Source organism: Chionomys nivalis, chromosome 4 (assembly GCF_950005125.1).
Source record: "Chionomys nivalis chromosome 4, mChiNiv1.1, whole genome shotgun sequence".
NCBI lineage: Eukaryota > Metazoa > Chordata > Mammalia > Rodentia > Cricetidae > Chionomys > Chionomys nivalis.
Window position 1 is genome coordinate 6,874,830 of NC_080089.1, and position 13,403 is coordinate 6,888,232.

General features: G+C 35.8%; 1 protein-coding gene across 1 annotated transcript; it reads right to left on the reverse strand.

Annotated features, from left to right (window-relative positions):
- Nucleotides 1-11,207: 11,207 nt before the first annotated feature.
- LOC130873900 (activated RNA polymerase II transcriptional coactivator p15-like) lies at nucleotides 11,208-11,627 on the reverse strand. The gene has a single exon (XM_057768929.1). It carries the CDS (start codon nucleotides 11,607-11,609, stop codon nucleotides 11,226-11,228), a length of 384 nt encoding a protein of 127 aa, XP_057624912.1. The 5' UTR covers nucleotides 11,610-11,627; the 3' UTR covers nucleotides 11,208-11,225.
- Nucleotides 11,628-13,403: the final 1,776 nt, after the last annotated feature.

The window sequence follows — 13,403 nt, forward strand, 5'->3', positions numbered from 1 at the left end:
CATCAGTCACCAGACTCCTTGTCCACTTAGGCCACAAGACCAGAGAGGAAAGAGAACCCAAGCAACAAAAGACCCATCCAATGAAGACAAATGCAGGAATCAACACCATCCCAAATCCAGATACCTAATGGCAGTGTAAGAACACAATCAATAATGGAAAGATCGATATGTCACCACCAGAAACCAGCTATCCTATGACAGCAAGATCTAAACATTTCAATGCAGTTGAAGCACAAGAAAATGACCTTTAAAATAACTTTATAAATATCATAGAGATCTTTAAAGAAGAAATGAAAAAATACCTTAAAGAAATGGTATAAAAGATGATTTAAAAATTGGAGGAAATCAATAAATCTCTTAATGAATGTCAAGGAAACCAAGAAAACCCAAACAGGTACTTGACAAGAACAAATAAATTGTGCAAGACCTGTAATGGGAAGGGAGATCTGAAAGTGGAAAACCTATGTAGTGAACAGAAATTACAGAGACAAGCATCACCAAAAGAATACAAGAGAAGGAAGAGAGAATCTCAGTGTTGGAAATACAATAGAGAAAATAGATTCATTACTCAAAATTTTAAATCTAAAAAATTCCTAGCAAAAAACAAAAACATCTAGGAAATCTGGGACAGTATGAAAAAACCAAACTTAATAATAATAGCAATAGAAGAAGGAGAAGAAATATATTAAACAAAATCATGGAAGAAAATTTTTCTGAAGACATTGCTAAAGGGTATAAGAAGCTTACAGAACTCCAAATAGACTGGACCAGAAAAAGTCCTCTTACCACATAATGATCAAATCAATAAAATACAGAAAAAGAAAGACTATAAAACATGCAAAAGAAAAGGCAAATTACATATAAAGGCAAACCTATCAAAATTATACCTGACTTCTCAATGGAGACTCTAAAAAACAGAAGAGTCTATGGCAGACCTCTTGCAGACTCTAAGAGACCCTGGATACCTACTCAGACTACTATATTCAGCAAAACTTTCATTCAGTATAAATGGAGAAAAAAATTGTGATGAAGTCAAATTTAATCAATATCTATCCACAACCCCAGCTATATAGAAGGTATTAGAAGAAACGTTTCAACCCAAGAAAGTTAGCTACACCCACAAAACACAGGCAATAGATAATCCTATACCATAGGGAAACATACACACCACCATCACCACCACCACCAATAACCGCACCAGCAACAGTAAATAGCAAGAATTAGAAATCAACAGTCATTAATATCTCTCAATATCAATGGACTCAATTCACCTATAAAAAGATATAGGCTAATGGAAATTTAATAAAAGAACAGTATCCATCATTTTTCTGCATATAAGAAACAAACCTCAATATCAAATACAGATATTACCTCAGAGTAAAGGGTTGAAAAAAAGATATTCCATTCAAATGAATGTAAAACTTTGCTGATATAGCTAATCTAATATCTAACAAAATAGACTTCAAACCAATCATAATCAACAGAAATGGAAAATGGCATTTCATATTTATCAAAGGACAAAAACACCAAAATGTTGCCTCAATTCTGAACTTCAATTACAAATGCAAGGGTATCCAGATTTGTAAAAGTAACATTACTACAGCTTAAATCATATATTTAACCCCACACATTAATAGTGAAAGACTTAAACACCCCACTCCCACCAATGGAGAGGTCATCCAGACAGAAGCTAAATAGATGTTTATCTAAAATAAACCTAACAAATATCTACAGAACATTTAACCCAAACACCAATGGCAATACCTTCTCCTCAGCACCACATGGAACCTTCTAAAAAATTGACAACATTCTCAGTCATAAAGCAAGTCTTAAAAGATATAATAAAATTGAAACAACCCTTTGTATCTTGTCAGGTCACCATGGATTAAAGTTGGAGTTCAACAACAAAATGAACTACAGAATGACTACAAACTCGTAGACATGTAACAGCTCTCAACTTAAATCACCACTGGATCAAGGAAGAAATAAAGAAATAAATTAAAGACTTCATAGAACTCAATGAAAGCAAATGCACAACATACCCAAACTCATGGGACACTATGAAAGCAGTGCTAAAAGTAAAGTTCTTAGCATTAAGTGTCTTCATAAAGAGTCTGGAGAAGTTTTATCCTAACAACTTAACTTGAAAGCTCTACAACAAAAAGAAGTACACACCAAAAAGGAGTAGACAGCAGGAAATAAACTGTGGGCTGAAATCTATAAAATAGAAACAAAGAGAACAATACAAAGAGATAATGAAACAAAGAATTGTTTTTCTTTTTTGAGAAAATCAACATGATAAACAAACCCTTATCCAAAATAACCAAAAGGTAGAGAGAAAATATCCGAATTAACAAAATCAGAAATGATCTTAAAGAAGGAAATAACTCAGACACTGAGGAAATCCAGAGAATCATTAAGTCATACTTCAAAAGCATATATGCCAGAAAATTGAAAAATCTAAGAGAAATGGATAAATTTCTTGACAGATACCACAAACAAAAGTTAAACAAAGATAAACCATTTAAAACTGACCTATAACCCCTAAGGCAATGGAAGCAGTCATTAAAATTCTCCCAGTCAAAAAAAGTCCAAAGTCAGATGGTTTTAGCACAGAATTCTACCTGACTTTCGAAAAGTAGTTAATACCAAAACTCCTAAAATTATTCCACAAAATAGAATAGAAGGAACATTGCCAAATTCTTTTTATGAGTCTGCAGTTATCCTCTTACCTAAACCACACAAAGACTCAACAAAGCAGGAGAATTACAGACAAATTTTCCTTCTGAACATTGATGCAAAAATGCACAGTAAAGAACTGGCAAACTGAATCTAAGAACACATCAAAAAGATAATCCACCATGATAAAGCAAGTACACTTCATCTCAGAGATGCAGAGATGGTTCATTGTATAATAATCTGCAAATGTAATCCTTCATATAAACAGACTGAAAGAAAAAAAACCAATGATCATTTCATTAGATCTTTAAAAAGCTGTTGACAAGATCTAACTCCCTTTTGTGATAAAGGTCTTAAAGTGATCAGGAATACACATAAATATAATGAAAGTCATATACAGCAAGCTGACAGTCAATATCAAATTAATTGGAGAGAAACTCAAAGCAATTCCACTAAAATAGGGAACAAGGCAAGGCCCATATACTCTCTCCCTATCTATTCAATACAGTACTCAAAGTTCTAGATAGTGCAATATCAAGGGGATACAAATCACTATTTGCAAATGAAATGATGGTATAAATTAGTGAACCCCAAAACCTACCACAGATCTCCTACAGTAATAAAAAAAACTTTACTGATGTGACAAATTAACTAAAAAGAAATTAGTAGCCCTCTCATATGCAATTTATAAAAGGTCTGAGAATAAAATCAAAGAAGCAACACCCTTCAAAATATTTACAAATAATATAAAATATCTTGGGGTTACTCTAACAAATGGTAGACCTATATGACAAAAACTTCAAATATTTGGAGAAAGAAATCAGAGATAGGGGCTAGAGAGATGGCTCAGAGATTAAGAGCATTTCCTGCTCTTCCAAAGGTCCTGAGTTCAATTCCCAGCAACCACATGGTGGCTCACAACCATCTGTAATGGGGTCTGGTGCCCTCTTCTGGCCTGCAGGCATACACACAGTTGGAAAATTGTAAACATAAAAAATAAATAAATATTTTTTTAAAAAAAGAAATCAGAGATAATATCAGAAAATGGAAAGATCTCCTATGATCATAGATTACTAGAATTAACATACTATGAAATGTCCATCTTACCAAAAGAAATCTACAGATTCAATGAAATTCTCATCAATTTTCAATGCAATTCTTTACAGACCATGAAAGAACAATACTCAGCTTTTTACAGGGGAAAAAACTGGATAGCTAACACAATCATGTACAATAAAAGAACTGCAGAGGTATTACCATCCCTGATCGGAATAGAACATCAGTATCACAGACACTATGCTCAACAATTAATAAATGGGATCCAATGAAATGGAAAAGTTTCTGTCAGGCAAAGAACACTGTCAATAGGACAAAATGGTATCCCACAGAATGGGAAAATCTTCATCCATCTATGTCTGACAGAGGGCTGACTTCCAAAATAATTAACTCAAAAAAGTAGACATAACATAACAAAATAATACAATTAAAATATATAGAGTCAGAAACAGAATTCTCAGTACAAGAATCTCAAATGGCTGAGAAACTCTCAAAGAAATGTTCACCATCCTTAGCTATCAGGGAAACTCAAAGAAAAATGACTCTGAGATTCCATCTTAAACCTGTCAGAATCACTAAGATCAAAAACACAAAGGATAGTTTATGCTGGAGATGATATGGAGGAAGGAGAATACTATTCCATTGTTAATGGGAGTTCAAACTAGTACAACCACTTTGGAAATCATTATAGTGTTATCTCAGAAAACTGGGACTCAATCTAACCTAGCAATACCCTCTTGAGCAATTTGTCCAAAGGATGCTCAATCCTACCACAAGGACACATGCCCAACTGTGTTCATAGCAGTTTTATTTGTAATACCCAGAACATGCAGCTCAACCAAAGCATGGATAAAAGAAATGTGGTGTATTTATAAAATGAAATGTTACTCATCTGTGTTTGGAATCATAAAATTTCAAGGCAAATGGATGAAACTTGAAAAATCTATTCTTAGAGAGTTAACCCAGACCTTGAAAGACAAACCTGGTATGTCTTCACTCATGCTACATTCCACAAAACCAGAGAGGCTAGGTAACAATACATGTACAAGATGGGATTAATGAATCTCCCTGGGAAAGGAAAATAGAGAATACTAAAGAATACCCTTCGTGAACTTGGAGTGGGTGGGCATGAGAACTTGAGGGATCAGGATGAAGGGGTAGGTGGCAAGGGAGAGTGCTGAGACAGATGACAGCAAATGGGGGCTTTTCAGGGTTTAGTAAAAACCTGGTGCAAGAGAAACTATCTCTAGAAACATGGTCACAGCTAAGACTCTTGGCAATAGTATATACATAGCCTGAACTGGCCATTCCTGGTGATCATATAGGTGAATACCCCAGTTGTCATTAGAGAATCTTTATCCAGTGACTGATGGACACAGATTCAGATACCCGTGGCCAACATTGTGCCAAACATGGGGAATCCTGCTGAGGAGAGGGAGGAGGAATTAAAGGAGGCAGGAGGTCAGGGACATTGGGGGAAAACCCACAGAAATTGCTAGCCTGGCTCATGGGAACTCACAGAGTTTGAACCAAAAAATAGACAACCTGCATGGGACTGGCTTGGACCCTCTGCATATACATGACCATTGTGTAGCTTGGTCTATTTGTGGGACTCCTGGCAATGAGAGAAGAGACTATCACTAATGGTTTGTCTGGCTGTTGGGAACCTGTTCCTCAAGATGGATTTTCTTGCCTAACGTGAATACAGGGGGAGGTGCTTGGTAATATCATGCTTTGCTGCCACCTATGGGAGGTCTGACTCTTTTTGACCAGACACTGAGGAGGGGTTGATTGAGGGGAGTGGACAGAGGGAGGTAGTGAGAAAGAGTGGGGGAGAGGTAGGGGAGACTATGGTCTAGATGTAAAATAAATAAATTCATTAAATTAATATAAATCAATAAAATGCTCCTAAATATAAGAAAGACGAAAGAAAGAAAGAAAGAAAGAAAGAAAGAAAGAAAGAAAGAAAGAAAGAAAGAAAGAAAGAAAAAAGAAAGAAAGAAAGAAAGAAAGAAAGAAAGAAAGAAAGAAAGAAAGAAAGAAAGAAAGAAAGAAAGGTAGGTTCAGCATGTAGATGCTGGAGCAGTAGCTGACATATTATTGGCAGTTAGAGGCAGAGGGAGATCAGACCTTACTTTTGAAAACAAAAAGCCTAATCACAGTAGTGTACCTCTTTCCTCCCAATCCTTCCAAAACAATACACCAAACTAGGGACCAGACATTCAAATCTGGGCCTATGGGTAACATTGTCTTTCCAACTACTACAGTTTTCCACTGGAGTTTCTGTCAGTGAAATTATAGGACAATCAATTAAAACTTACATGCTCTTTTGTGTGATATAATTTAAAACATGTTCTTTAAAGTAAAATCTATTTTCTGACTTTCATATTTTCAGTGTAGAGTGGGTAAGGCTCCCTCCAGTGAATGAAAGGACACCATTTGAGGGCTAACCACAGATGTAGATGCTGTTTCATAGACTGTTTATATGGTTCTGTGCAAACTAAGACTACAGTAGTAGTTATAATTATGAACAATCAGGAAACCCAGAGTTTCAATCCCTAGAGACTTACTGTGTGCCTTCTAAAAGAAACAGGGTTATCAAGCCACTTAGCAAGTGTGTAATAAATTATAGATTCAATACTGAATTCTAGGAAAGACACATATTCCTTAATGTAGGATAGATTTTCTTTTCTCTGTTCATCTGTCCTTTGAAAGAGTGAGCTGTATTGAGGAGTTTTTAGTGTTATGTTTTAGTTTTTAGTGTTATGTTCTTTGATTTAGAAAATCTAATCTGATTGAGACCCCTGCACAGCAATTCCATTATTTAACAAATACCTTCCTTCCTTTGGGGTATATTGAGCTCCTAATAAACTGACTAATGAATTATTTTCATTAAATATAGAAAATTATGCTTCTAAGTAGGTCTTCTCTTCTATAATAAAAGAATGCTTGAGTCCCAAGGGTCCTGATTCGCTGATTTTAGGAAAAAAGTAACTGCAGTGGTTTATTTTTTATTGATTTTTATTGAGCTATACATTTTTCTTTGCTCCCTTCCCTTTTCTTGCCCTCCCCTTTGTCCTCTCCCATGGTCCCCATGCTCCCAATTTACTCAGGAGATCTTGTATTTTTCTATTTCCTATGTAGATTAGATCCATGAATGTCTCTCATAGGGTCCTCATTGTTTAGGTTCTCTAGGATTGTGAATTGTAGGCTGATTTTCTTTGCTTTATGCCTAAAAGCCACTTATGAGTGAGTACATTGATATTTGTCTTTCTGGTTCTGAGTTACCTCACTCATTATGATGTTTTCTAGATCCATTTGTTTGTCTGCAAATTTCAAGATGTCATCATTTTTTGTCTGTTGTGTAGTACTCCATTATATAAATTTACCACATTTTCCTTATCCATTCTTTAGTAAATGGGCGTTTAGGTTGTTTCAAGGTTCTGGCTATGACAAGCAATTCTGCTAAAATTGTTTATGAGGTGTGCTCAAAATACACATGGAACAAAAATAAATCATCCTAAGATTATACTTTTAAATAAGAAAAAGTTGAATAGGACAAAGACTTTATAACATTGGAACTGTAGCAATCACCAACTAAAGTCAGAAACTTGTGCTTTTACCAAATTAAAAACATGTGCTTTTTTAAAATTGAGAAAATATTGAACAATGCCTTTCCAAATACCCAAGTCCTTTCTCAAGGGACAGTATACTTAAGTAAGTCATTTTGAATTGTACAAAATAGTACATAGCACTAAAAAGGAATCTTGGATGTTTCTGTGGAAATCAAATTAGGTTTTTTGTTAGTTATCTTATGTCATTTTCATTTGCACTCATTGTATTGTAGAGGGCCAATAATATTAAAATTGCAAGAACACCCAAATACTATGAGGTAATTGATACAACTATGCTTAAGTCATTGTTTTGAAAATATTGCAAGTCCCAACTCATAAATAGCTTGAGATTATTAATTTTGAAACCCTTTGGCTCCCAGAGCAGAGACAGAAGCAATGCAGCTCAGTTTGAAAGCAAAACATTTTCTTATGTTCCACAGAAGGATAAAGCTTTAAGTAGTATAATGGATCACTCACTGTGGGAAGCTTTACTCTGAGATGAATAAAGCAGTGCATTTTTATCAAAAGACTGTTTACGGGCTCTCATTCAGCCTGAGTGTTCCTCTGTGTAGGATATTGAAAAACATAAAGTCAAAGTCTCTACTGGGCAGTGGGCATTTGTGAGCATTTTCTGCTCATCACTCCACAAACTAAATAAATCCAGAAACAATCCAATTGTAATCATTTTTAAATTCCACTGCAGCAGAGTGGAAAGGAAGAACTGAAGTAATCAAAGAGGCATACCTAGGGAACTGAGTTAGAAAGGTTTAGTTTAGATAAAATTTAGATTTAACTGTACTTTCACATAAGCCAAATGTATCACATTATCTCAGACTTGATTCTGCACTTAGGAAATTAATTTTGCCAATTTTAGTAATCTCTTTCATTGTAGATGATGAAGATGTGTTTATATCCAAGCTTCCCTTCTGGAAACTGATCTCTTCTCCGATAGCATTTTTTCAAAACTGCAAATATTTAGCTAAGATTCACTCACAGCATTTGTGACTTTTTTTTTGAGAGAGAGAGAGAGAGAGAGAGAGAGAGGAGTAAGTGAACAGTACTATCAAGGCTAAGGAAAGCTGTGCTCTGTGGAAATGTGATATCCTAAATATAAAAGGAAAATGCTGTCAAAGAAAGGAGAAGTCAGTACCTTAATCTGAATATCTCCTGCTGAGCAATCTGTTTGCAAGATAGGTGGGGGTCCAGGGTAGCATTTTTGAGGGCTCCTTGGCTTTTATGCTGGAGTTCTTTTGAAAAATAATAGCTTTAAAATCTCCTCCCTCTTGTTGGCTTCTCAGGTAGGAACTTTGGGAAGCTAAACAATGTTGGTTAGTTTACAGTCCCACCTTTATCTACTTTGGATACAAAGCTCATTCTTTTCACAACTGGACACACTGGCTATCACTGTTTTCATAAACCCAATACAACAACAGAAATTCCCATCTTGGTATTTGAACCACCCAGAGAAGCATCAGAATGTGTGCTTCTGTACTGGCTTTATGAAAGCAATAATAGCCCAATATGGTGGCACATGTCTGTAACCTCCTAACTCCACAAGGGAAGCAGAGACTGGAGGCACTCAATAGATCAAGGTAAGACTGTTATACATAAGAAATTGCAGAGCAACCAGTGTAACATCTGATACCAAGTCTCAAAACCAAAAAATACAATAAAATGAGGCAAAACTACTAAATAAAGTAAGAATTAATTCTCGGTAATTATAAAATTTTTATTAATTTGCAGAGGAGACTTTACATAAGAATCACAAAACTGAGGTCAAATCAAAGAAATTGATAAAGACTGAAGAGTAAATAATATTGATTTTCATTGAATAGAATTCTAGAGCCTAAGTTAAGTGTCAGAAAACTGAGTTCTGACAGGTCATCTGGATAGGACCTGGAGATGTCGTTCAGCAGTTAAGAGCAACTGCTGCTCTTCCAGAAAACTTGTTTTGATTCCCAGCACCAATGCAACAGCTTACAGCCATCTGTAGCTATAGTTCCTGGGCATCTGCCACTCTCATCTGGCCTCTGAGGGACACAGGCATACATGCAGGCAAAATAATTTGTACTTAAATCTTTTTTAAAAAATCTCCTGGATTCTTATCAAAAATGTCACTTGCTCATGTTTTATTCTCTCAGTAATTCTACGGCACATTGTATGGAAAGAGAGACAATACAGGAACAAAATTTTAAATTCTCTAAGAAAAGGCTATGATTCTAGATTTTGACTGTTCTTAAAAGTATGAACTAGAATTTGCATGGGCATATGAGTGGGGATGTGTATGTGTGTGTGTGTGTGTGTGTGTGTGTGTGTGCCTGTGTGTGTCTATGTGTGTGTATCAGTGTGTCCATGTGACCGCCATGGTAAAAGCATAGAGGTCAGAGAGCACCTTTCAGAAGTCTTTTTGCAGTTTCTATCTTGTTTTGATGTAGGATGTATGTAGTAGTCATTGAGGCCCTGCAAGCTTTACTCAGTAAACTGAGTTCTATCAATCTGTAATAACTAACATACTAAAGTTACCTAAAGAATATCTGCGTAAGAGCAGGTTAATTATACGAGACCCGGCAGGTGTATTTTTAACTTAAATCCTTGACAATTCTATAAAATTTTTAGACAATGGGAACCGAACCTGGTAATAAGATAATGCATTTCTGATATGGCAGCCCTTATTGGCAGTTAGTATTTACAAGTCTTTAAACCATTCTTATTACTGATTATTATACCTACCACTGTCATATTGCTGTCACCAAAATATCATGTGCCTACCATTTAATTTCAAGAGAATTACTTTCTCATCACAGGCCAGGTCCCTTCAGTGTGGTGAGTTTCTTTGTAGGCAGTCTTTCCCTAAGGAACAGTGCCCTATTCACTGGGGCAATAGCCCTGAAATCTATGCCTGCCTATCATTGTGGTTAAATGAAAACCAATCAACAGTGTCTATCAAATTTAGTTAGCATGAAGTGTAGAAGTCTCTTGTCCAGATTAAACAGCCAAGTCTTAAAAACCGTACACATAACTTACCATGACAATAAAGCTCATTGACACGTGTACATATAATCCACACTCATTATTAGAATATAATAGTAGACCAATAAAGTTTCATAAGTTTTACTAAAGTCTAATCTAATTTAATAGCTGACTTTACAGACACCATCCCAATGTGAATAGTGTACTAAGTGAAAGCTCATCAGACATCAAAGTCTGTAGTCTAAGCAACACCTACACAGAGATATGAGTAATGACATACACTTGCTTGACGTTCTCATACAAGTCATGTTACCAAACAACTATCTGCTAATATTAATATGGTAGACTTGGAAGGCAATAACAACAGTTTGACTTTCCAAACCAGCATAATATACCCAAATACGGAGTGATGTAAAAATTGAACATGAAATAATACGTTATTAGGGAAATTGAAGAAAAAGTAAAGTTTTGTTGTGGAGAACAAACTTCAACAAATTTGGTTGTCTTTTTACATTGGCTTTGGAAGATACTGAGTAAGCATTTTACAAAGCAAACCTCTAAGCTCAATGCAATATAAATCCTTCTGAATATGCCTATGACGGTTGTTCTTTGAGCCTTACACAATAACTAGTCTTTTTGATCAAAAAAGGCTACAACAGTAAGATTGTAACAATCTGGCTTTATTTTACACTAGGTAGGGGGGCACAAAGCAATCTTCTTTAATAAAGTTGACATTTAGCTTCACTCAGAACATTTTAATAATGCACATTAAAAAAAAGTATTCACTTTACAAATTGTTCTGCACTCCAAATATACAACAGCTTGGAAAACAACATTTAGAAAGCAAAAGCCAATGTAAAAAGACAGATTGAAACAACAACAGTACAGTTTGATATGGCTCAGATTTTACAGCTTTCTTACTGCATCATCTATGTCAGAAATCTGTTCCTTCAGCTGGCTCCATTGCTCCATGTTTAAAGAAATATCTTTTTTCCCTGGTTTCATTTCACCTTCTAAGTCCATCCAATATTCTCTAATTTCAATTAGAATTTTTCCTCTAAAGTCCGGAACACAGATGTATCTCATCTTCCCAATCTGAAACATGTTATCATTTCTGCTGCTGCTACTCTGCTTAGAAGATGCCAAGGCTCTAGAAGTCTCACCAGGCTTTTGCTTCTTCACAGGCTTTTCTGGAACCACTTGCTTTTTCCTCTTTAACTTTTTTTCAACCTCACTGTCAGAATCACTGCCTGGTGAGCTTGAAGAAACAAGTTCCTTTGATTTAGGCATTGCTCTGCTCCTGCCGTCCAACAGCCTCTAGCTTGCTCCCTGGCTCACTCCGGACTCTAAACTGAGTTCTAGAACATTCTCATGTCTCCTTTTAGTCTCCCAACAGGAACACTGGCTATCTGTTTTAAGCAGTTTTCTGGGAGTATAACTCAAAATAAAATTCTATGTTTTTGTCCCTCTGGCTATCATCTTCATTATAAAGAAATTAAAGGAAATAGTCTACTTTTGTATTTAACATGGCAGATATTGTTGTATATGTCTTCATTCATTTTTGAAGATTCACTTCCCATTTGATTAAATTTTCTTTAGTATAAAAAACATTTTTGTGTGTTTCTTATAGCATCTCTTTTTGAAAATTTATCTGTTTTTTTCCCTTGATACATGTTTTTATGTAGTCCAGACTGCCCCACATGCATTATATAGGCAATGATGACTTTAAAATTCAGATATGTCTGCATCCACCTCTAGAATGCTTACATTACAGGCACATAACATCACATCTACCTCATTAGAATGCTGTGGACTGAGTCAAGTACTTCACGTGTGATAGACAAGTGCTTTACTGATGTGGGAAGTCCTTCTGCATATGTGTTGCTTTTATGGGTTAGTGAATAAAGAAGCTGCTTTGACCTGTGATAGGGAGGAATGGAGCTAGGTGGGAAAACTAAACTAAATTCTGTGAGAAAGTAGGTGGAGTCAGTGGCATGCCATGTAGTCACTGGAAGAGACAGATGCCGGAACTTTGCCTGGTAAGTCATGACTTCATGGTGATATATAGATTAAAGGAAATTTAATGAAATTTAAGTTATAAGAGCTAGAAAACAATACACTTAAGGAATTAGTCAAGCAGTGATTTAAATAATAGAGTTTATGAGTGATTATATCAGGTCTGGGCAGTCAGGGAAACAAATGAGTAGCCTCCAACTACAGATTGGCATGTCAACGTGGGACTGACCTGGGTCCATGTAAAACCTGTAAAAGCTTGGAAAGAAATTCTAGTCACAAAAGAACAGAGTTAAACATGGCTTCTTGGTAGTCAGGAGATTTTTTCACAATGGGCTCTGTTTGCTAGCATTGAGCAGAGGCATGGCTCCTCCAAGAGAAGGCTTCATGACTCAGTGGTAGCAGCAAAAGCTGTGTGGCTCTTTTAAGAAGGTTTCCTGGTTTGTGCTAGTTGCATCAACAGCTCTGACTGTTTCAGAAGGCCAATTACTTGAATATAGTTTGTCGACACTGTGGTTCAAGTTATTTGGTGGTAGCCTGGGTCAACTGCTTACCAGAGTTGAGGTAGTAAGTGTGTTTCCCATCCAGCATCCCAGAGCTGTGGTACCTCCACCATATTGAAGATCTGGGAGAGGCAGAGTCACATCCAGGGCTGCTGCAACCACACTGCTTACCATTTGAAAGTGCTCCTGGCCAGGAAAGGATTATAGATACTCAATAAAGGCAGATTCAGATGAAAAAGATCTGAATTGGTCATGGTGTTGGATAAATGCACATAGGCTTTGGAAAAGAAGAAATAGTTAAAAAAGAAGTAAATGGTTTAAAAATAAAAGCAAAGTCTTTAAAGAGATAGCATATAGACAGTTATAGATTTAAAAAGTAACAATTCCTTCTGAACTAATGTGGTTTGATGGACCAAGACCACCTGAAAGATCTCCTTGAGCACCTAAAAATATGTTGCCCAGCAAAAAGCAGGAAGTGGTTTGGAGAGGACTACACCTAAATTCCTTAAATGTTTATAAATGTTTGTTTACATTTAAAGGGGAATTCACTATGTAGATGAATACTTTG